Here is a 25,796-nt window from a genome sequence, read left to right on the forward strand (position 1 = left end):
CGCTGCAATCCTCCTCCTCGCCAGAGAAGGTCACGGGTTGGGCCATGGGACTGGCAGAGGCAGACGAGGAAGACATGACAGCAGATGACAACAAAGACTGACTGATGGCGTGTACAAGTTCAGCAAACAGGTCTACAGGATCAAACAGGTGAGTTGATGGAATATAGATTGTTTGCATAAACTTAACTCTGAGGTAACAGTCTCTGTTTCTGTGTAGGAATGGAGGAGAAGCAGCCTGATGATCAGTACTGATGAAGCGGATCATGGAAGACGGAGGATGGTGAGAACCATGGAGAGAAGTCAGGTAAGTAGACAGGTAAGTATCAATGAGACCAGACAAATGTGGAATGGAAGAGTGGCTGCTTATAACTGGTGAGATGATGAGCTGGTGCAGGTGTGTCCAATTTGAAATGTGTGAGGCTGAATGAGCTGTTCGGCAGTTTCAGCATTACTGCCTAGGTCGATGGTGGATGGCCAGGCCAACTTTAGAAAATGCGTCCTAACACTGGAAAGAGAGAGCTGAAAGAATCATCTACGGGGTTTTTTATACTACTTACACAAACAATATAATTACAGTAAACAGTAGGAATATAAATGAGGGACATTTCACTATGTACAGTAAACTATAGCACATGTTCTATACACTCAAACTTATGATTGTCAAATTTATTTGTAGAAAAACTGAGAAATGACTGCCTAAGGGAGGTAGAGAAAGTCTTTTGTCAGAAGACCAAGAAACTGCTATAGTACTGTATAATGTAATGAAACTGGCCAAAGGTGGAGAGGACACTGAATTTATTTATTTTTACTGTACTATAATGTATTGTGTTGCATACCATGTTCATATTCATTTTTTGGTATTTGAACTTTTCTTTTTTTTCTAGTGCTTTTCATCTTCTGTAAGATCACTTTACAGTAGTGAAATGAAAATTAATTTTCCCTAAAGTTCATTGTTGAATTTAACTGTATCTGCACTCTTTTATTTATGTTGTATACTATAATAGACATTGAGCTGCAAAATCATTCCTTATTCCCAATAAGAAGGTTTTGTTACAGTGTTATGAACTGATCTCAATAGTGTTCACTGGGCAGGAAAGTAGTCTGTGTATTTGTTAGGTTTTGTGTGTCATCTCAGGCCAAAGTTTGATTCTGACAAAAGAGAATATGTTTTTGACTCAAATATTTGAGTTTGACGTGGAAATTTGAAGTTTGTACAAATTGGTTTGTAGTTACATAATTGTGTTTAGCAATCGAGAAAAACTGTAACATTAATGACAGACAGCAGCAGGTTCATAATATTTAGACCCAATGCATGGTTTTAATATAATTTTTTCCTCCAACTTTTTACCTTCAATTAAGACAAAACTGACTGAAAAGAACTGAATTCAGGACTGCATGCTGTCTGAGAGATGCTGCTTTCTCTGTGCTCACTTTGGATGTTTGGATGTTACTCACACTGAGATTTTTTCGTGGCTTATTGAGCTTTATAACTGTTTTTAACATCAAGCACGTCCATCACTTTATTTTTTCATTCATCTATGTTCTTTTTGTAAGATCTGTGTAGCAAATTAGCTCAAAATAAATATGAATAATTAATCATAACTCATTATAATTAATTACAAATATTTGAATCAGTTAATCAAATTAACTTAATGCAGCTGAATTAATATTACAATCAATTAATCTGTGCGACCAGCGAACACTCAGTATTGATCGTCTATGAACTTTTCAAAAAGGATATTTTTCCATGGCCACAGAAAAATATCGCTTTCTTAGCATGTAGCTGTGATCGTAATCGTTATCAGGGACATTGGTTTTATAAGCAGATCAGAATCAGAAGTTTTATGTAACTAAATCACAAACACATAACTAAACTAACAAACACAAATGGGAAATGAGAGAGTGAAAATGAATTTGAACCGTATCATAACAGGGTAATGAAGCAATGGAAAGGGCCAATAATAACAAGCTGGACGAACCATCAGTTTCAATACTATGTAGCAAATTAGCTCAAAATAAATATGAATAATTAATCATAACTAGTTATAATTAATTATAAATATTTGGATCAGTTAATAAAATTAACTCAATGTAATAAAATTAATATTACAATCAATTAACCTGTTGTCCAATGAACACACAGTGTTAATTGTTTATTAATTCTAAGAAATGTTCATTTCCAGGTTATGGGAAATAACAATCTTATTGTACAGTACTACTCAGAGCCTATAGTCAGGATCTGCATGAATAGGGACTCCAGTATATGAGCGTGAAACACGGACAACTTTACGTGTGACATGAACAAGACTTTATTAACTAGACTAAACACTTAATTACTCTAACATTCACACACATACATGCATACAGTTTACCAAGGGAAAGAGAGAGTTGAAGCAAAGTATAGGAAAGCAAGAAGTTACAGCATTGTTCAACAGCCTTGAGCAAACCATCAGTTTAGTTTTAACAGGCCCTTCTTTAAAAGGGGTAAGGATAGGATAGGATCAGATAATGAGACTAAGTTTGATACTTGCATGTCTCTCCAAGTTAAATTAAAACTGTCCTGATGCAATTTGTGGAGGCTCCCGTTGAATCTTTGCTAATATTGTCTTGATGAAAGAGAACCAGTTGGATTCAGAGGATCTTTGGTGAATGGAAGGTCTAGGCCGAAGCCTGGCACAAGCTTGGGGGTTCCTTAGAAGCTTCTAGCTTCTCACAGCATCATCTTAACATCAGCATTTGTAAGTAAAAAGAGAAGAGAGCTTGATCTTGTGATCAGTAAATATAAGGGGTGAAGATGTCACACCCTCTTAAGGTGTCCGAGCCAATAAGGAGTTGCCCCCTCGGAGGGAACTTTACGAGTCTTTGTGACTTTGGCAGGATATTAGCATAAGAAACTGGACTGGATGAATGAGAGAAGAACCTTCTAGATTCTTATAATACTAATGTGTCACAGAGTTAGTAACATGTAACATAAATTACCAAATAGGAAATGAAAGTTGGAGTCCGTAGATACCAAACATGCTACCAATGTAATTTCAGTTAACTGTACATTTGCAACTCTGGAACATTAATGCCAAAATAGTTCAAAGGAGAGAATTAATACATAGAATAAAGCCTATAAAAGGAAAGTCATGAGATGGGAAAATTGGATACATGGATACATTTCCCAAGTGGTTATATAGAGATTACATAGGATTAAGAGAGTTTATTTGTCCTTCTCAGAAAGAATGAAGTCAGAGTCACTAGTCTCTGCAAAATTCTTTCTGATCGTAAAAGTACCATGTATCTGTAACAGGACACCTAGTTCTGCCTGTGTGTTAGCTACGTTTGGGATGCTAGTTGCAGTTTTAGGGGGATGGGTTCACATAACTTTGATAGAGTGAGTTTATGGGTAATTCATTAAATATAATGAATAATGTGTGCCTGATTGGTCCAGACGCTACACATATCCCCCGTTTCGATCGTTGTTGTTCTTTCTATGGACAACAGCGAGCGACGTTGAAGGTGCAGAAAGATCAGACACACCACTGGCACACAAGTCTGGAAGGCTTTGATGGGCTCTGGTTGTATGTGTCTCCTGGAGTGGTGGTCGTTCCATGACGGTTGATGTAGACAGTAGACAAGCTCAGGTCTCTGAGCTGGTGTTGTGTGAGTGGTCAGAAGCTGGTGCTTCTCAGTACTTCTGAGTACTCTTCAGGTAAGAACTGTTCAAGGAGCTCTCTTACTAGCGTTAGAAGCTCCTGCAGGTCCGATGCAGGCATGTCCAGTTGTTCTTGTGCTGCCTGCTGTTGGAGATCCTGCTGTGTCTGCAGGAAGAGGATGCTCCCATCCATGGCTTCTCCCTGTGGTAGGTCTGGTACTTGGGTCTGTCTGCATTAATCCTTCTCCTTCTGTAGCTGCAGAGGATTTCAGGAAATTGGCTGATAAGGTGTCAAGCAGAAGGCTTTGACTCCCCCCTTTGGCTTGGCTGGGGGAGGTTCTTCTGCTTATTCTATGTGGGGGAGTGAGACGTTTCTCCTGCTGTGGTTCTTTCTGCTGCAGGTAAGAGTGTCTCAGTTCTCTTTGGGCCATGTCAAGTTCATCTTTGGTGTTGTCCAGCTGCTGGGTCAGAGCTTCAGTCCCAGATCTGGACACATCCAGGTGATGTTCACAGGCCCTGATTCTGGTGTCTTTGTCCAAGAGTTCAGAATTTGCTGTTTTTAACAGTGACTCTTTGTGAAAGAGCTCTTTTTCCAGGTCCTCTCTGGCTGCCTTTTCCAGCTGCTCTCGTTGCTGAGCAGCTGTCAGAGCCTTTTGAGGTTTGTGGATTTTCTTCTGTGTCTCTATTCTGTCAGGGTCCTTGTGTCTGTCCTGAGCCTCCATCTCTAGCTGGTCTATGTGGCTTTTAGTATGCGTCAGCTCCTTGCGAGTCTCTGTGATCTGGAGTTTGAGGTTGTTCACCTCCTGTTTCAAACCAGTGAGGTTGTGGGCCAGGAAGAAGTTGACTTTAGTCAGATCTTTGTGATCATACCTCTGGTTTGAGTCATCTGCCTTTAGTTCTCTTCCATTGTTGTCTAGTTGCTTTTGGCTCTGGTGCTGCAAGTGATCAGCAAGCCCCGGTTAGGAGGGTGTTCCTCACGACACCTTGCCAGTCCTTTGGTCTGCCATCTGGGCAGTTAGGCTGAGCAATCTGCAACATTTTGGCACACTTGTGGTGAGAGTAAGGGCAAGAGACTAATGCAAGATCAAACAGAATTTGGAGCTGAAGGCACAGTGAGCAGCTAGGTGTATAAAATATAGCTAGGTTTAATAAATGACTTAAGATGGTTCTTATGGTCAAATTATTTCTCAGAACTTACTGATGGCTCACAACAGGCTTGACCTCTGAACAAATGGAAAAGAGAAAGGGAGAGGAAGAGGAGAGCTTTCCTATTACATTGTGTTTATTAGTGGTGCTCAAAATTATGCCATAGCAATCGTTCAGATTACTTTTGTAGCTGGCTCATAAAATTGAGGCAATTGTTGTAAATAAACAAAATCAAGAAGGAAAGTATGTCTAGTTACTTGTGGTCCTATTGGAAAATTAAACCACACGAGACCAAAAAGGAAAATGTAAATAAATCACATAGATGAAAGAAATAATACTAGTAAAAATTAATAGCTGACTGCTATTATGATTAAAATCAATAGAAAAAAATTTAAAGAAGTGATTAAAACAGCAGAATGGGTTTAGGTCAGTTCACACTGCATACACACAAGCTGTAGTTAAAGGCTTCACGTAAATGATGCTAACCACTAACTGTAGAAGCTATTAGTTAGCTTAGCCTGAGCGGAAGGGCTGCTAGGTGGGGTTAGCTTAGCCACCTAGCCTGGTTTGTTTACAACATGGTGTCACAAGGTGATGAGTAAGCACTTCCTGTGACAAGTCGTTGTCATGGGAACCAATGCACATCAGAGCAATTCAAACAGTTCATGAAGACTGTCTGCTCATTTCAAACGAGTTACGTACAGAGTTAAAATGTGACGCTTATACTTTCAGATTTTCAAAAACTTGATATTACATTCAGTAAAATGCAAATATGTTTTGGCATTTGCAAATTTTACTCATGTAAACTCTTCTCTCTACTTTAAACAACTTCTTGTGCTTGTTTAAAGAGTAATTACACAGATTTGCTGTAAGTCAAAGCTTGTTTAAGCATACATAGTTAAGTCCGTCTTGTGCATGAATACTGATGTTCCTTTCAGCGAGTGAAACACAGTTTGGTCAACAGGTAGCTATGCTTATAGATGCAGCCAAAGTTTAGATGAATGACATCAATCTTAACTATAAAAGGTGAGCATTACCCAAATCTACATTTATATAACACTGTACTGAGATTTATTCATCAGAAACAGGTTAAGCAATACTGCAATTGGTATTTCTCCAACCAAAGCAGAATAATCAATTTTGGTACAGTTTACATGCCGCTGAGCTGAGATTCCTTCATCAAAACAGACTTACGCTTTAATACTGAGATTAGGGTTTCTTCGCTAAAATCAGATTAACTTTACTGATACCATTTGAACATATGCTAAAATTCCAAATAGGAAACGAAAGTTGGAGTCCGTAGATACCAAACATGCTACCAATGTAATTTCAGTTAACTGTATATTTGCAACTCTGGAACATTAATGCCAAAATAGTTCAAAGGAGAGAATTAATACATAGAATAAAGCCTATAAAAGGAAAGTCATGAGATGGGAAAATTGGATACATGTTTATACATTTCTTAAGTGGTTATATAGAGAATACATAGGATTAAGAGACTTTATTTGTCCTTCTCAGAAAGAATGAAGTCAGAGTCACTAGTCTCTGCAAAATTCTTTCTGATCGTAAAAGTACCATGTATCTGTAACAGGACACCTAGTTCTGCCTGTGTGTTAGCTACGTTTGGGATGCTAGTTGCAGTTTTAGGGGGATGGGTTCTCATAACTTTGATAGAGTGAGTTTATGGGTAATTCATTAAATATAATGAATAATTGTGTGCCTGATTGGTCCAGACGCTACAACTATAAAGCACCTTTGCTAACAAAAGGGGTTCACAATCTTAATACTAAATCGCTGTTTAGTGTTCAAAGGATACTTGCAAATGCCTTAACTGTTGAGTGTCCGGATCTGCAGGTTCAGGAGAAATCTTTGATGGTTCGGTCCGATGGTGCTTAAGTCGTAATCAATATCTTCTGTGTTGAATGAAAAAGTTCATACAAACATGCACTGTTAATTTGACTCTTTTGTGGTCGAGGCAGTTGTTCATGGCTTGAAAGGAAGTGAGGTCTACCAGCCCGGCTCGGGGGGCCGGGTGGGGTCTCATGTGACGCAATCCATAGTATCAGCAGGAACAAAGAGTAGAACCAGAAGAACTCTAAATGTGACCTGCTTAGAGCTATTTAACTTCTCCAGACAGTCGACACCTTCGAGTCTTGGCTTGACCAATGAGAAAGGTGCAATTCTCTGGCGGGGGATTTCCTTTGTTTGAATGTGAGTTCATTGCATGGGGGAGTTAACTAGTAAGTTTGTGTCCATTTATACTCTGATAAATATAACAAACATACAACACATTCTATGATATTGTGATATCCACCAAAATGTATTAAACAAGGAGTAATTTGATATTAAACACCACCTAGATGGACTACAGTATCAAGTAGTATCAACACATGCACTTATAATACTTTACAATATACAAAAGAACAATATACAAACAGATATAATACACAAAATGTACTGGGGAGATGCATGTTCATTCATTTAGACAAAGTTGTCAACTAATTAATGGCAAAGGATCCATTTTTATAGACTAAATATGATTCTAGTGGCCTGTCTCCTAAGTGTCTTTGAAGTGTATGTGGAGAGCAAATGGTGACTGAAGGGTGATAGCGCTCAGTGGGGAAGCCAGACATTACAGGGCCTGCATGGGTGAAGGATTGGAAGAGTAACTGTTTTGTTGAGCAATTGTTTGTTTGATCTATTCAGATGTTACATCCAAAACCAAAATATCAGGCCTATTTAATTTTTTTTTTTTTAAATGTATTTTTTTGTTTTTATGCATCGATGCAGAATCGTTCACATCAGCATCGCGATGCATGGTAAAAACTATTTTATTCTACAGCTCTAGATGAAAGAGAGTTGTCGTAAGCTTATGCCATACTAGCTTCTGACCTAAAACATCAGCTGGCCCATCAGAGGATCCACATCTACTTAATCCCCCATCAGTCCCCCACTTCGGTAGAGTTAGGAGAAAGAAATAAGATCCATTTAATCTGCCTTGTATAAGGCTGTGGGTGCACATTCAGTTCCAAAGGAAATCTTAATGGCAGTTATATTAGAAATGGAGGCCATCCTGAACTCAAAACTTCTAGGGTATGTGTCATCAGATGTGGCAGATGCCAACCTGTTGACACCAAAAAGTCTCCTCATGGGGTGGCCTGATGGGCCTTAAGTGGATTTTCCCAAAATCAGAGAAGTTGAGTCACCGGCACTGGAGACATTCCCAGGTCCTAGCAGACTGATTCTGGTCCAGCTTCATTAAAGACTACCTTTCGTACCCTCCAAAACCAGCAGAAATGGCAAAGCTCTTCTCTCGACTTGAAGGAGAAAATGTTTGTTATGATCATAAAACTATCTTGGAGCTTATGGCCTGTGGGACATGTCACCAAGACCCACCTATGCCCCAATGGTCATGTCAGGTCAGCTGATATGGAGATAAGGGGTAAATTTTACATGAAAACAGTAGAACGCCTAGTCATACTGCCAACATTACCAAAGGATGGACCTAATACCACCAGATGTGTCACCTTTCACAAAGCAAAGTTGCTCCACATCTTTGGGGGCAGCTATATCAAAGGCTTCTTCTTGATGATGTATTGTATTATGCAGCCTTCACGTGCTATCGGAAATTTGATAATTCACACTTCTGAAGCCATGATTACGAGCTCATCGCATTCAACTTTCGAAATGGGAGGGCGTTCATGTGCAATTTTTACCTAGGAAACTCATATTTATGATAATTCAGAGAGCACGTGAAGGCAGCATTAATCATTGACCCTAATGTAAGCATACATAAGTAAGCATCTGTTTTAACTGCAGTTTGAATGGTATAATTTGGTTTAATTAGACATGTAGCTGTCGTTTTTAAATATTCAGATTAGAGATCGACCGATATGGGTTTTTCTATAACCGATGCCGATGTTTAGAGGTCAGGGTCAGCCGATGGCCGATATGTGCTGCCGATTTTTAGGGCCGATATCTTGAAGTTTTCCCCTTCATTTGCATGCTAAAATGTCACACTAATAATAAGTGGATGCACAACATTTCTAAACTTAACATCATTTATTGAACACTGACTTGATTTACATAAAAGTTTTAGAGCATTTATCAAGCTGAATTTTTCAAGTTTGTTGAAACATAAATGTAAACTTAAATATACATTTAAATAAAATAAATACAACTTTATAAATAAAAATTAATTAAAAACTTTGTCATGTTGCACAGCCTTGTATGCAAGGACAGTGCTAAACTCTTAGTGATTTCTGACATTCTTGACGGTTAACGTTAGACAGGTTTAATGAGGATAATAACTGTGCGACATATATATATAGTCATTGGTTGGAACACATCACTTTATTAGGCTGATGTCCATTTTTATTCGCATTACACAGTTGATGGAAACACACGCAGATGCGCATATTCTTGAGCTGAATTTTCATTAATGCAAAGTTAGATGGAAACCCGGCTATTATCTGCATCAAACCATGCTTCCGAACAAATGTCATACACTTCTGCGCAGTGGCGTAGCGCAAATCCGCGGGGCCCCCCGCGAGCCGAAAGTCCGAGGCCACCCGAAGGAAGGTTCAACCAAGAAGGGGAGCCAATGGATATCACACAAGAAGCAACGTGCAAACTTTGCGGAAAAGTTATGCCGGTAAAAGCTTAACCTCGGTCAGTATTCAAAGTGAAAGTAAAAGTGACGGAGCTTCCTGACGCTGCATTAACGGAGCATTTTCTCTCAGAGACGAATTTCAACATAATATGCTGATAACGGTATATAACTGTCTTAATTTATTCCATAATTTCCTTTGTGGCCCGTACATATAGTGAAAAAAATGAGAAGAATAGTATTTCGTGTTAAACAGCTTTTTTTTTTTTTTTTTTTTTTTTTAAAGTTGGTGAAGTAGCCTAAAGCTGCTCTTAATTTTCATTTATGACTGCAGTGTTAGGAAATATTATAGACTGTTAATAATCTTAATTATAGGTCTAATTCATTGTATAATAGACCTAAAAAATGTTTAAAACATTTTCAAAGAGGAGCTGATAGCCTAATCTTTTATTATCCTCACAGCACGTCAGTTATGCGGTGATGCGCTGTGAAATTGTTGCGGGGCAAATTTATTATAATATTAATTTAATAATAAAAGTAGCTTACCTAATAGTAATAATAATAGACTAGAAGAATGTAACAGGCTTACATTAATTGGAAATGCCAAATCCTCTTAATATTGACAATATTTGTCGGAGTAACGTAGCCCTCAATCACGCTGCAATGTTTGTCAGAGCTGCCGCCTTCTCCACCCCAAGCTCAGAGTGAAATTCTCTGACTCCGATACATGAAAAATAAAACAGAACTTATAACATTGGGGCTAATATGTTAGCAAGCAAGCTGCTGGTAGTTTTGGACTACAGTCCTTAAAGTTAACTACAAGTAAGCGAACCTTCAACCAGCTGTAGCATTATGCCAGTTCCCGACGGTTCTATACTATCCGTTGTTTCTTTCACTAAGTGAAGCAACACTTCATAGTTTACTAGTAATATATAGTAAATATATGGCCATAGGACTTTGAAATATCAGAATTTAAGCCTTAGGCTACCTTTATCTCCCAGGACTGTTGTTGAATCTTCCAAAAGTTTCAATTCACATGCGGCAGCAGCACCAATAACACAGGGCTGCCCGCGGACGTGCCTGGCTTTAAATCGGCGCTACTAAACACGGATATCGGCCGATGCCGATATATTAAAAAAAGACAAATATCGGCCCGATATATCGGCCGACCTCTAATTCAGATCAATAATTCCATATGCTATTTATTCTATATTAAGATTGATTGATTTTGAGCAATTAAAGTTAAAGAATTTTAGAAATTTGCTGGTAATCTGTATGTGATTTAAATGACAAAACGAGTGACCGGTGTTCCACTGAATGCCACTCATTTGCACAACTAGCCTATCCATATATGGGCACTCAAATGCTTATTTAATGCTTATAATGCTTATATCTATTTAATTAAATTTTTCTTAATTGGGGGAGGGGGAGGTACTCATTCATCATGCATTTAGAACCTAACAGTCCAAAGACTCTCATTTTTTATTGAAATTCCCAAACTTTCTGTATGAGCAATAGTAATAGTAATGCTTTAATTAGCAAGATCCAGTAATTTATCAGATTTTGCAATTTAATCTGAGAATTACATTACAATAAACATAGTAAAAGGTGATTTTATGATGGCTGAAGTGTTGATGAAGCTTGTCTGGTGGTTTACCAACCTTTGCTCTCTGACGGAATACTGTTGCACCAAGCTTGCATGCTGTGCGTGTGATGCTTGAATGCTCTGTGTGATTGGACTCACACCACGCCTGTCCACCAGACTACATGACAAAGAACAAAATTTCAATTATGGCACTGGAACTTTATTTCTATTATGCATGTTACCAGAACATGGACTGGCCATCCATCCAATACGTTGGACAAGCGGTTTGGAGGATGGATGGATGGATGTTAAAATGCTGCAAATCTTTTTTTCTTACACTTGAAAGGTGATTTACACCTTTACAAAGCTTCTCTTGCCCATGCAAATTTAATTTACACTTGCAATCTTATATACACTTTCACAAATCTTACCATGTGCATGCAAACCTTTTAGGCATCATTTTACCTTCATATTAAACTACCTTGCAAACGTGTCGTGCCTCCCCCAACTCAAACATTACAAGTACAGCTCTTATGGGTGTTTGTGAAGGCCAACATATTAGGAATACTTTTAGCTGTTTGCTATGTGTCATGCTCTTTTTAGAGCAAACAAGCATTCCACTTACAAAAACCCATCCAACGTATCTACACAGGCAGGGGCTCCAGACAAAAAAAATTCATTAAGGAGCCATTGGCTCCTATAGGGGAAAAAACAGGCGCCAAATAATTTTTTTAAGAGCCACACAACAATGAACTTAAAATTTTAAAATCACTTACTTTTAGTCATCCTGTTGTGTTTATATATGTCCCCTTTACAGTTTCAGCTTTTTCATCTTGTGACTTTTCTGGGAAATGAATGTCACTATTTTCACTTAATACTATTATAGTTTTTGTTGATATTTTGAATCTGATTAGATTTTTATATTTTCTGCTTTCATTTTTTGTTAAGTTTTATTTATTTTATTTTTTGTTGTTTTTAGTTTTATTTTTTGTTGTTTTTAAACATGTCTGTTTAGTTTGTATAGATTTTTATTTTAGTATTAACATTTATTTCAAGCAATAAAAAATGTTTTTAATGGTTTTAGTTGACTATAATAACCCTGATGCTAGTAAAATATTTATATTGAATAATATGTGTCAAATAATGTTCTTAGTCCTTGCTTTCTGAAGCTACAACAGTTTACTTTGAATCAAATGAAAATAAATATAAATATATGGAAATAAATATATAAATAAATTAAATTTGGTTTGTAAAGCACATACATTTTTTAAATGTATGTGCTTTACTTTTGCTGCTCATTCAAGTTCAGATGAGGATTAGAAAAAAAAATTACATTGCTACAACCGTTTACAACACAATATAATATAAATAATATAAAGTAAACTTTGTGATAATTGATCACAAAGTTTACTTTATATTATAAATAATATAAAGTAATATAAAGTAAACTTTGTGATAATTGATCAGCATTAGTTCATAAGCAATCGGTTGACAAATGTGCGCTAATCATTGAATGCGAGCTGCTCTGAAGAACGCGCAACAGCGCCATCTTTTGACTTTAAAACATGCAGCGCTCATATTTATTTAATGAAATTAATAATAATCATATTAGGGAGTATCGCGATTTGTTTTTCCATCCACAAAATATAAGACGCCTTAAAATGATCGTTTATACTCTTGTTATACTGTTTAAGGCACTGAAGACTTTTAATGACCTTAAATTTATCTAATGAGCATGAGCGGAGTGGAATAATGAAAGTGATCAGCATGATAGATATTTAAATGGTAAGCACGTGCTGCATTGTGTGTGTATCTGCAGTCTGTAGAGCCGGTTTCCCCTTTTGAATGACGAATACAGACGAATTTATATTAAGAAATAGGCAGTTGTCTCCTTTACGCAGGAGCAGAACGGTGTGTTCAAATGCAGCTGTTTTGCACTGACGCAGGCGACGCGAGGCAACAACACAGTCGGCTTTCATCAGCTCTAGTTCTTTGGTATGGAAGCCCGTTTCCGCCACAATTGAGTAAAAACATATAATTCTGTAAGTCATAATAATGAGAAACTTTCTCATAATTATGACTTAGTATCTCATTATATTGAGAAAGTTTCTCATAATAATGAATTAGTATCTCGTAATAATGAGAAACTTTCTCGTAATAATGACTTAGTTTCTCATAATAATGAGAAACTTTCTCGTAATTATGACTTAGTTTCTCATAATAATGAGAAACTTTCTCGTAATAATGACTTAGTTTCTCGTAATTATGACTTAGTTTCTCATAATAATGAGAAACTTTCTCGTAATTATGACTTAGTTTCTCATAATAATGAGAAACTTTCTCGTAATAATGACTTAGTTTCTCATAATAATGAGAAACTTCTACGCATGCGCAAAGCAGCGGAGCAGTGACACGCTAGCGACATCCGCTGGTCAAATGCGATAACTCCGCAAACATGGCACGTTCTGCAAAGTGTAATCTATAATATCATTAAATAAATAACATTATTGATAAATTATCAGTAGCCATGAGACGGGATATAGTCGTTTATTCATTTGTAACATTCATTTGTATTTTTGTGTATGAACAAGCAGAAACACAGAGTGGTGATCCATGGATTTCAAACAGATAGAGGAATGATAAGACAGCACACACCTACATATCCAAGTCTGTTAAAGAACGCTTCACCTAGAAAGCTGTCTTTTGCATACATTCTAATGAGTCATAAACATCTTAAAAGGTGTTTTCTGTAGGAATATCACTGGAATGAAGGTTTATGACTGGGCAAATGCTTTAGGACCCGGTTTATATTAGATAAGCTTTCCAGCGCCTTGTCTAGGCAAACCTGCACATCAAATAGCCTAGACTCATCCGCGAAATACGTGTTAATGTTAACACATAAACTCACACATTTTATGAAGACATTGCTCTTAAACTTAACGAATACATGTCATATTCCTTCGTTAATCTGATAGTTTTGTAAGCCATCGCGTTCATGCAACAGTTTCCACCGTTACCACGGAAACCACTTTGCGTTCCACCTTCTCGTGCGCATGGAAAAGTATTGAAGATATACTGATAATTTATAATAACCGATGTTATTTAATGATACTATAGATAGACTGCACTTTGTAGATTACTTTAACGAAAACAACTGTTTTGCATAACGTGCCATGTTTGCTGTTCTCGCATTTACAAGACTTTGACCAGCGGATGTCGCTAGCGTGCCACGCCCTTCTGCTCCGCTGCTCTGCGCATGCGTAGAAGTTTCTCGTTATTATGAGAAACTAAGTCATTATTACGAGAAAGTTTCTCGTCATTATGAGAAACTAAGTCATTATTATAAGAAAGTTTCTCATTATTATGACATACAAAGTCATAATTATGAGAAAGTTTCTCATTATTACGAGAAAGTTTCTCGTTATTATGAGAAACTAAGTCATTATTACGAGAAAGTTTCTCATTATTATGAGAAACTAAGTCATTATTACGAGAAAGTTTCTCAATATAATGAGATACTAAGTCATAATTATGAGAAACTTTCTCATTATTATGACTTACAAAATTATATTTTTTTACTCAATTGTGGCGGAAACGGGCTTCCATACTTTGGCGTCTGTTTGGTGTGTGAAATTTTTCCCTATCTGTTCATATTTCAGCGCTCTAACTCAGCGAATCATTCACACACAGTATCTCATTTAATTACGTCAACACAACAAATTATGTGATAGGCTACTGGTCACAGAACACGCAAATAACATGCAAATTTTACAGTCAAAACGTGTGAATTTTTTATGGTCGCCAATGGTGACCTCAGCAAAAATATCACTCGCAAATTAATATTTTTAGTCACAAATGCGACCGTTTTAGGCGCAGTCTGGAGCCCTGACAGGGGACATTATTTGACACGATGCGCCACAGCTGTATGGCAAGTAGATTTGACTTTTAATCATCCCCAGGATATGATGTTTTGATATCAACAATTGCACTAGTTAAAATGCTAATTCTTGGTATCAGGAATGAAATCTTTACTGGTAACAATGATCATTCTTGATATCAGAAATTATATTTCTACAATTAAAACTATTATTCTTGATATCTGTAAATGTATTTTCACTAGTTAAATGTCCCAGTGATTTACTATTCAACAATAGCATGGCTACAAGTGTGATATTGTGTTTATTCAACAGTTCAACAGTTAACAATAACACAGAATAGTACATGCACAATATCGGATTTGGATCGGTCCCATCTGACCGATACCCGATCTGGCAAAAATGGCAGTATCGAAGCCGATACCCAATCTTAGTATCGGATTGGTGCATCCCTATTTCTGATATCTGTAATGTAATTGTTACAAGAAAGTCATTTTACTGTAGATATCTCTTCAAATTATTGACATCTGAAATCCATTTCTAGATATCAGTAATACCAAATTAAATATGTTGAAATACATTTACAGACAAAGAACTAGCATTTCAACTAGTAAAAAATGTAATCCTCGATACCAGGAATTTATATTTTTACTAGTAACAAAGTAATTATTGATACCAAAAAAATTCACTAGTAAGAAATACATCCAGTAGCTCATATGTGTACTTGCAATTTTTACTAGTATGTAACTAATTTGTGATATCCATAAGTTCCTTTCCATAGTTTGCCATCTTTTTAAATACTTGTAGGATATGAATTGTTGATATCAACAATTACATTATTACTAGGTAAAATGTTAATTCTTAATATCAGAAATTCAATTTATACTTGTGGTACTGATTGCTAATTTACTGCTATTATCGAGCATTTTCATTGTCTGACCATTGCCTCTTGTGTATGACTTCTCTGCCTGATTTTGGATTAGGTTTCTTGGATTACTGTTTTGCCCTGTTTGTTGATTGGACTGTTTCATTGTTTTTGACCTTGTGCCTGGATTTTGACCACGTTACCTGCCCTACCTTTTGGCTTTATCAACACCGCCTCAGGTGAGGTAATTCTTATATTCTTATATGATATTAAATGTTAAGTCATCACTCGCAGAAATACATATATTAAAAATTAAACTTCAACTAGTAAAACATACTTTCTGAACTCAATTCTTACGAGTAAAAAAAAGGAATTAGTACATGTTGAAATGTAATTTTCTTTAGTGAAAATAGCCTGTGTAAATACGCTAAATACCACACTGGAATAGTGGAAGAGATGATGAGGTATGGAGCAGCTTTTCACGCAAGAGAAAAAAGAAAACGTCTTGGTTAGTGTTGTAAGCCTCATTCCCTGTGACTCCTAATTTTCCACAGCTTTACACACCCATTTCTTGAGTCTTTTTCAAATCTGAGATGTGAACAACCAGTGCTAAAACAGGGGGGTTTCACGACACTTTAAAGAGTATCTGACCGTTTTGATGTGGGTGAAGGACAGGGAGGTAGGATGATGAAGGAAAAGCTCTGTGTCCGTGGAATCTTCTCCGCTATTGGACACCTCCACTGAGAGATTTACTTGGTAACCTACAGTGCTCACTACAATATCACTGGGACACAGATAAAAGATACAGTGTCATCAAATCATTGATAATATATAATTAATAATTATATATTCATCAATGCTCTGTAAACTTTGCAGCCATCTTAATGGTCATGGACATGTACCTGATTGCTAACTAAAAAACCCTGACAGATCATTATTTAAAGTAAATTTCAAGTTTGTTTTGGATTTGACAATGCAGTGATATCTACAGGGGTGAGCTGTTAACTTTTTTTTTTCATTGAGCTACTTTTTTAATCAAACCAATTTGTAGATATGGAACATACAAATACGAGAGGCATTATTTATCACATTAACCGTGCAACAGGCCAATCATAGCACAATGAAGACATTGCCTCCTCTCACGTTACTTTTTCCTACTCATTTTCAATTACCCCACACCAAACCCATGGCACACATTAGGTGGCTCTATTACAACTCAATAAGCACATAGGAGGCAAGAGAAATGCTGCCTCCCTCTGAAACTTTAACTGCTGGTCTCATTATTAGACAGTGTCACAATAGAAAAATTTGTGATGTATACCTAGTTTAATCTCATATTTTGTAATATTTGCAATGTGGATTATTTTCTCAATTTTTTTTTTTTTTTGAAGACGCACTGCCTCCCTTATTCTGAGAAAACACCCTTGTCAGGCATCAAAACCACAAGTTTTGATGCCTGACTTCCCTTGCATATAAGATGCCAGATTTGAGCTTTTTGAATACTGTATTTTTACTTCTGCATTTTTTTTTTTTTTTTTTTTGCAAAGTTTAGATATACTGCTTACATATAGTTTACAATACTGGCCATCATATCATATTGGTCTCTTGGAGGCAATTCTAACAAAAGTGAAGTGTACACTAACCTCATAAAAGACAGAGACACATTTAAATCTGATATACACACATGATCTTCTCCACACACTTTCTCCAGAACCACCTGGAAAACACAAACATATTCACTAATAGGGTTACATTTGTAACATCCCAGTAGAACATTCCCCCTAGTAACAACCAGAGGGTGCTTGGTTCCTGTCACATGCCACCTGCTTCCTATTTAAGGGCCTCTCTTCCTGTCATGTATTGTGAAGTATTGTTTGCATGACCTTGGACTGTCTGACCTGGCTATCGTCTTTTTATTTACCCTAATAAAATCTCTGCAAATGGATCACAGTGCTTCCCCAGAGTCCGTTACTGTACTATATGTATGTATATCCTACAGACCATCTCTGTAAACATGGGCCAGCAGTCAGGGCTCAGCACTGGTCTCAGACCTCTTGTTCCTGGAATAACTTCTGTTGTTACATTCATCTTGCCAGAGAGCAGGACTTCATGGTAGTCTGAAATACACTCCTGTAGTGAACACATAACAAATACACAGAGAGAAAATATATGTGCAATATAAAATATAATATTATAAAGAAACATTATAAGGTCCTTACTAATGTCATCGAAATAATCGTAATTGATAACACTTTATTTTGATTACTGTGCCCTGGCACGATTGTCCACCTTTCCCACTCCCCTGCTGGCCTGCACTCACATTTCACCATAACGTTCTGGGCCGGAGCATGCTTACGTCATTTACGATGCAACTTTTTGTTTTGAAGAAAACAGGAAGAAAACAAAAGCACTTTTGCAAATAGACTGCCTTATAGATTTATAAGTTATGCCGCAAAACGATTTCACTTGATTGTGCTGTACATATCAGAAGATTATTACGGAGGCAGCTGACGTTGATGGGGGAATTTGCAGCTTTACTTGCAAACTACAATTCCCATTCATTAAGGTGAGGTGTTTGCTGTCGTAATGATGACAGTAGCATACACAACAGTAGTAGCTGTTCCATGCTCCGGTGTGAGCCCTAGCTGTGCTTTGGCCCACCTCTTTCAAGCGGGCCAGGGGCGGTTAAACAAACCACGCCCGGGCATGGTACAAAGAGATTGAGGGCTTGCGGATAAGTAATCATTGGACAATTTTCATTTTTGGGTGAACTATCCCTTTAATTTGTATTTTTAACTTTCTTTAACTTTTGATGCAAGATTTTATCACATACAACGTCTCGGTTACTATTGTAACCTCTATTCCCTGATGGAGAAAACAAGATGTGGTGTCGATGACTGACTCTAAGGGGCGCACTTGGGAGCCCCAAACACCTCTGATACTTTGAGAAAAGGCCATTGAGATTTGTTGAGTGGAATTTTCCACACTCTCCCGGACATACGGGTATAAAAGAGATTCATTCAGTTTTGTGCTGAGGAGCCATTTCAGCGGCCAGTTCAGTGTTGTGGCAGGGGGTTGTGACACTACGTCTCGTTCCCTCCATCAGGGAACAGAGGTTAAAATAGTAACTGAGATGTTCCCAGGGGAAAATGCCAAATCAGCTAGATTGCTTAGGGATGAAATCTACACTCCCCCTGAAGTGTAATTTGTTGCGAGAGTGTGTCCGCTGAGCAGTTTTGCCTGGGATGTAAGTGCGACATGCGTTATGAGATTAACCACCTTGGTTGTTTATGTATGCTACTGCCGCCGTGTTGTCTGTCTGGACCAGCATGTGCTTGCTCTGTATCAATGGTTGAAACCTTCACAGGGCCAGCAATTTCGCTAGCAACTCAAGGCAGTTGATGTGCCACTGCAGTCAATGTCCTGTCCAAGAGCCCAACGCTGCACGCCCATTACACACGGCATCCCAGCCAGTCTTGGATGTGTCTGTTGTGATCACAACACGCCTGGTCACTTGTTCTAGGGCAGTGGTTCCCAACTTTTTAAAGTGGTGTACACCCTGAGGCATTTAGCATCCTTCTGCGTACCCTCTCTCTTCCACTTAGACTGGGTTAGTGATCATAACCCTCCAGTGCATTTTTTACCTTTATAAAATAATGTTTAAAAAAAAAAAAAAAAAACTGTTCAAAAGAGAAATATGCAATGATGGTAAAAATGAAGTGATGCTTTTAAATATTAAACTAAAACCGCAAGTAGGTGGTGGTACATCACTGTCTTAATGAGTGAGCCATCGAGTCATTTATTCTTTCAGTAATGAAGCAAGTGGCTGTATTTATGAATGGGTCATTGGATCATTGACTCAAATCGTTCAAATGATTCGATGAGTTGATGTTTTTGTAGCGAAGAGAGTCTTATTCGACCTCTATGCACAGTCTATATTTGTCTATATAAGTGATAAATCCCCAATTTTACAAATGTACTGAGAACGACCGTAAAGTAGCGCAATTTGCTAAGGCAGCATACTCTGCACACAACCTATCATATGTATGCTGTTTGTGGATGCAGTCAGTTTTGACCTTTTACGGCATTTGGCCTGTTAGAAATACATGCTCGTTTTAATGCTATTTTAAGGTAGGGTAGAATTAAATGAACTGCAAAACTCAGCATTTTGTTTGCATACCCCCTCTGTCACCTCATGTACCCTCAAGGGTATGCATTCACCAGTTTGGGGACCACTGTTCTAGCAGAACCCCTGCTCATAGAAATACAAGGTCTGTCACAGGGCTGAATAAGCTACAACAAATTGGCTTTATGGCCATGTGATGTGTGCCGCTGTGCCTTGACCATCTCTGTACTCGAGTCTGTAGCCAATGCTGAAGCCGTCTCGTATGCATGACCACAGTCGAGGACGCCACATTCTCTCTGAAATTGTTTCAGTAGAACCGCTGTTTTTCTCTTTAGGAAGTTTAGCATTGACTGAGTGTGCTCGTCAAGCATTGGCTGCCATGTCTGGAAGCCGCATATCCCGATCCTGTGGCTGTAGGTGTGATGGAACACCTACCTTGCTCCAGAAGCCCCAATTGGAACCGGCCTGTGACAGTTGAGGAATTTGCTCCTCTGGAAGCGCCACACTGACCTGTGCAGGACTTTGTGCGAGTCATGTCTGAATATGAGGAGGCCATAAGTCTGCGTCCATCATGTCCATGCTGCAAACTGTGTTATCCAGTGATTGAGGAAGTTGCTCTTTCTTTGAAAATTTGGGTACCGCTGTCACGTGGGCGAGCAGCGGAACAAAAAGAAAATGAAACCAAAGATTCTCTACCTGGCCCTCCACCATGGGAATGAGCAGTGTGTTCACCACCTCCTGGGAAAGAGCAGCTCCTCTCACCTCTGGTTCACCCATCTCATGGACCCTTAAAGCTGCCGCTTAGGCTGTTTGAAGCTGCAGCTTGGACTGTTTGAAGCTGCAGCCTGGGCTGTAGCAGAGCTCAAGTGGCAGTTGCTGGCTGGGAGGATCAGTTGAATCGCCTCCATCTGCTTCTGGACTGGTAAGAAATGGTGGGCAACGTCCTCGACAGTGTCGCCGAAGAGGTCACCTTACGAGTGTCACAGACACGCCAGTCTCTACCCTCACACAGACACAGCGCACGTCATCACCGGAGTACTAACGATGCACACCTGCCATCAATCAGCACCCTCATCAGCAGCACCATAAAAGACTCACGCTCTCACTCAGTCACTGTCTGGTCTCGTTTGCACATGGTTCTTACCAATCTGCTTACCTTAAGGACTCCTCCGAAGATACTTACCTGTCTCCAGTGTGTTCCCTCGTCTCCTCGTGTTCTCCTTGTCGATCATGAGTTCATCAGTGTCTGCCCAAGCCTCAAGTCTGTCATTTGTCTGCCATTCCTGCAAAACAAGACAAGTATCAGTTCTACATCTATATCTGTCATCGTATCAACTTGCATTCACTTACCTGCACTCTGTCATCTATACTGGTTGTTCAATAAACATCATTACCATTATTCCTGTGTCGCTGTCCCCTTCTGTACTTGTAACAGAAGACCGGACCCACACCACTGAACAGCCAGTATGAGTGCTCCAGATCCATTCCAAGAGCTCGTGGATGTACTACGCCGAGCACTCACCACCATTCCACCGGCATCTGCACTAGCGCACACTTCCGCAGTCACCGCCGCTTCTCCCTCACCACCGTGGTTGCCAGTCCCATGGCCAAACCGGCGCCCTTCTCTGGTTCAGCGGAGGATTGCAACGGATTTCTCCTGCAGTGTTTGCTGGTCCTGGAGATGCAAACGCACTTGTATCCCGATGACCATGCTAAGGTAGCGTTTATAATTTCTCAGCTAGATGGCAAGGCGCTTCGCTGGGCAGAACTGCTCTGGTCACAAAAGAATCCCATCACCCAGTCTCTCTCCAGTTTCACCACTCACTTCAAAGAAGTCTTTGGAAAACCTGCTTGGGATTCATCAATTGGTGAGAAATTATATCAGCTCAAACAAGGTTCCATGTCTGTAACTGACTATGCTCTCCAATTCAGAACCCTTGCTGCCTCTAGCGGTTGGAACGAGCAGGCCCTCATCGCATCTCGCTGCATACGAGGATTCCATCGGGCTCAAGCGCTTCATCCAACTTTCCATCAGGTTTGCCACTCGTATGCAGTCATGTCTCGAAGAGCACCAGGGCCGACCAGAATCCGTCAGCTCCCCAGAACCAGCCAACGAACCCATGCAAGTGGAGAATACCCGTCTATCTACAGCTGAGCGGCAGAGGTGGCTGACCCAGAACCTTTGTCTGTATTGTGGTCAATCTGGGCATTACATCTCTGAATGCCCCACTTGCCCAGCTCGTCCCATGGTGAGTGTTATCATTCCTTCGATAAATAAGATGAAACCACTTACCACTGTTGTAAACCTTACTGCTGCCGGTTTGTCTCTTCCAGTCAGTGCCCTCCTCGATTCTGGGTCAGCCGGGAATTTCATCTCCGGAGCCCTCTGCCGCCAGCTCCAGCTCAAGACAACAGCCACGCCGTCGACTTATCAGATCCACTCGGTAACTGGAAGACCACTAAGCCGAAGACAAGTGCGCTTCAGCGCCGGCCCCATTCAACTCCAAGTTGGCATCTTCCACACTGAGCAACTCCATCTGCTGGTTTTGGAGGAATCCACCGCTGATGTGATCTTAGGGTGCCAATGGTTGGAGCAGCACAACCCGGTCATCTCGTGGAAGACTGGGGAAATCCTGAAGTGGGGAGACAAGTGTTTCCTGGACTGTTTTCCTGAATTTCCTGTTCCAAGTTCTCTGCGTTCTGAAATTACCAGTCTGTGCTACTTCCATAGAAAGTCCCCTAGAGAATCGTTCCATGGATAATCCTAAATGTTATTCCCACTTCAGTGATGTCTTCTGCCTCAAGAAAGCCTCCACGCTGCCTCCACACCGGCCATGGGACTGCGCCATTGATCTGCTTCCCGGTGAGCCAGTGCCCAAAGGGAAAATTTACTCACTTTCCATCCCCGAGGAGAAGGCCATGGAGGAATACATCAAAGAGGCTCTGTCACAAGGTTACATCCGCCTGTCTACTTCCCCTGCTGCTTCCAGCTTTTTCTTTGTGGCGAAGAAGGACGGAGGCTTGTGGCCCTGCATAGATTACAGAGCACTTAACAAAATCACAGTGAAGTTCCTATACCCACTTCCTCTCGTCCCGTCTGCACTGGAACATCTCCGAGGTGCCACTGTGTTCACCAAGTTGGGCCTCCGCAGCACGTATAACCTCATCCGTATACGTGAGGGGGGCGAATGGAAGACAGCATTTGTGACCCCTACTGGCCACTACGAATACTTGGTCATGACGAATGGACTTGTCAACGCCCCCTCTGTATTCCAGGATTTCATCCATGAGGTGCTCCGGGAGTTCCTGCACAAGTCAGTCCTAGTGTACATCGACGACATCCTGATTTACTCCCGGAGCCTGGCCGACCATCACCACCACGTTGCGGAGGTCCTGCAACGCCTGAGGGAGTTCAATTTGTTCCTGAAAGCAGAGAAGTGTACCTTCCACCAGCCCTCAGTGCAGTTCCTTGGCTACTACATTGATCGCAGTGGCATCCGGATGGACAAGAGGAAGGTCTCTGCAATAAAAGACTGGCCCATTCCCACAACAGTAAAAGAACTTCAGAGATTCCTCAGATTTGCCAACTTCTATCGACTTCTATCAACTTCATTCAAGGTTACAGTATCATCTCCACTCCACTCACGAACCTCCTGCGCAGTAAGCCCAAGTCTCTGTCCTGGACTCCAGCCGCCACTCAAGCCTTCGAAACTCTCAAGGAAGCCTTCACCACCGCTCTCCTCCTGGTACAGCCTGATCCCAACAAACCCTTCGTCGTGGAGGTTGACGCCTCAACAACCGGAGTGGGAGCGGTCCTCTCACAGCAGCAGGGGAGCCCAAGTAGACTACACCCATGCACCTTCTTCTCCCGCAAACTCAACCCGGCGGAAGTGAATTATGACATCGGGAATAGGGAGCTTCTGGCCATCAAGTTAGCCCTCGAGGAGTGGAGGCATTGGCTCGAAGGAGCCAAACACCCGTTTGTAGTCTTAACTGACCATAAGAACCTGGAATATCTTAGAGATGCAAAGCGATTAAACCCACGCCAAGCAAGATGGGCTCTGTTCTTTACCCGTTTCAATTTCTCCGTTTCAATTTCTCCATCTCGTATCGTCCAGGATCCAAGAACGTAAAGGCTGATGCTCTCTTTTGCATCCATGGTCCTGATGATATGCCTGAAATCCCTGAACCTATTCTGCTGGAGAAGATCTTCGTGAATCCCATTGTCTGGTCCGAAGAAACCCTTCCCGAGTCCAATGCCTCCACAAACGCTCCGCCGGGTTGTCCCCCTCATTCACGCATCTCACACGTCACTGGGCACTGGCCACCCTGGGGTCAATGAAACCCTCTCGTTGCTGAAACAACGCTTCTGGTGGCCGAACATGGCAGCAGACGTCAGGAGGTACGTGCAAGGAATGCGCCATCTCAAAAAGTCCACGCCATCTTCCCTCCGGAAAACTCCAACCTCTGCCCATTCCCAATCGCCCATGGTCACACCAGGGGTTGATTTCATCACCGATCTTCCAGCATCTGATAACTGTACATGCATACTTGTGGTTGTGGAGAGGTTTTCTAAGTCATGTCGTCTAATTCCCCTAAGATTACTGCCTACTGCTATGGAGACTGCTGAACTGATGTTTAACTGTATTTTCAGATATTATGGAATTCCTGAGGACATTGTATCAGACTGAGGACCACAGTTTATCTCCAGGGTCTGGAAGGCCTTCTTCAAACTCCTAGGTGTGACCATAAGCCTCTCTTCAGGTTACCATCCACAAACGAACGGGCAGACGGAGCGGAAGATACAGGAGATTGGACACTTCCTGCGTACCTTCTGTCACGGCCACCAGGACTCTTGGAACCAGTTCCTGGGTTGGGCCGAAAACGCCCAAAACTCGCTACGGCAGCCTACCACCGGACTCACCCCGTTTCAGTGCGTACTCGGCTACCAACCCCCACTGTTCCCCTGGACTGGGGAACCCTCGGACGTACCAGCAGTCAACTACTGGTTCAGAGAGAGCGAGAGGGTCTGGGACTCCGCGCACCATCAGCTCCAACGAGCCCTACGCAGGCGCAGAATGACCGACCTTCGGCGCTCGACGCTCCAATGCTCCTAACTACCAGCCGGGACAGAAGGTCTGGCTGTCGACGAGGGACATCAGGATGTGCCTGCCCTGTAGGAAGCTGAGTCCCAGGTTCATTCGTCCCCTCACAATCGTCCGGCAGATCAACCCCGTCACCTACCAGCTTGTAATGTAATGTAAGGTAATGTCACAGACACGCCAAGCTCTACCCTCACACAGACACAGCGCACGTCATCACTGGAGTACTAACGACGCACACCTGCCATCAATCAGCACCCTCATCAGCAGCACCATAAAAGACTCATGCTCTCACTCAGTCACTGTTTGGTCTCGTTTGCACATGGTTCTTACCAATCTGCTTACCTTAAGGACTCCTCCGAAGATACTTACCTGTCTCCAGTGTGTTCCCTCGTCTCCTCGTGTTCTCCTTGTCGATCGTGAGTTCATCAGTGTCTGCTCAAGCCTCAAGTCTGTCATTCGTCTGCCATTCCTGCAAAACAAGACAAGTATCAGTTCTACATCTATATCTGTCATCGTATCCACTTGTATTCACTTACCTGCACTCTGTCATCTATACTGGTTGTTCAATAAACATCATTACCATTATTCCTGTGTCGCTGTCCCCTTCTGTACTTGTAACAACGAGATGGGGCCATCAAGTCAAGTTTATTAATATAGCGCTTTTTACAATGCATATTGTGTCAAAGCAACTTTACAGTGATAACTGGCAAATAATTTTGGCTGCACAGCAGCTCTAGAAGAAAATGGTGTTATTTTCCAGCTTAAGTAAATTCAGTATTGATTCATTTGTTTGTAAAAATCAATAGTTTAATTAATTTAGTTAATGCATCTATACATCAGCTCTG

The 25,796-nt window shown here is 40.4% G+C and overlaps 1 protein-coding gene across 11 annotated transcripts in view; it reads right to left on the reverse strand.

The window, feature by feature from the left end:
- Positions 1 to 25,796, reverse strand: part of LOC127512647 (integrin alpha-L-like) — a 343,148-nt gene that overhangs the window by 182,633 nt on the left and 134,719 nt on the right. For 6 of the 11 annotated variants that reach the window (XR_007930231.1, XM_051893749.1, XM_051893746.1 and 3 more), the window contains 4 exons: positions 17,722 to 17,850; positions 17,364 to 17,437; positions 16,372 to 16,504; positions 11,057 to 11,158 (listed from right to left, as the gene is read on the reverse strand). The exons of 1 other annotated variant lie outside the window; for it this stretch is intronic. Coding sequence is in view for 6 of the 10 variants with exons in the window: in XM_051893749.1 (XP_051749709.1) it covers positions 11,057 to 11,158; positions 16,372 to 16,504; positions 17,364 to 17,437; positions 17,722 to 17,850 (438 nt within the window). In the remaining 4 variants the exon portion in view is untranslated. The remainder of the gene's footprint in view (positions 1 to 11,056; positions 11,159 to 16,371; positions 16,505 to 17,363; positions 17,438 to 17,721; positions 17,851 to 25,796) is intronic. 4 more of the 11 variants (XR_007930234.1, XR_007930232.1, XR_007930233.1 and 1 more) reach the window with 2 other exon arrangements.

Source organism: Ctenopharyngodon idella, chromosome 5, assembly GCF_019924925.1.
Source record: "Ctenopharyngodon idella isolate HZGC_01 chromosome 5, HZGC01, whole genome shotgun sequence".
In the NCBI taxonomy this organism is placed as follows: Eukaryota; Metazoa; Chordata; class Actinopteri; order Cypriniformes; family Xenocyprididae; genus Ctenopharyngodon; species Ctenopharyngodon idella.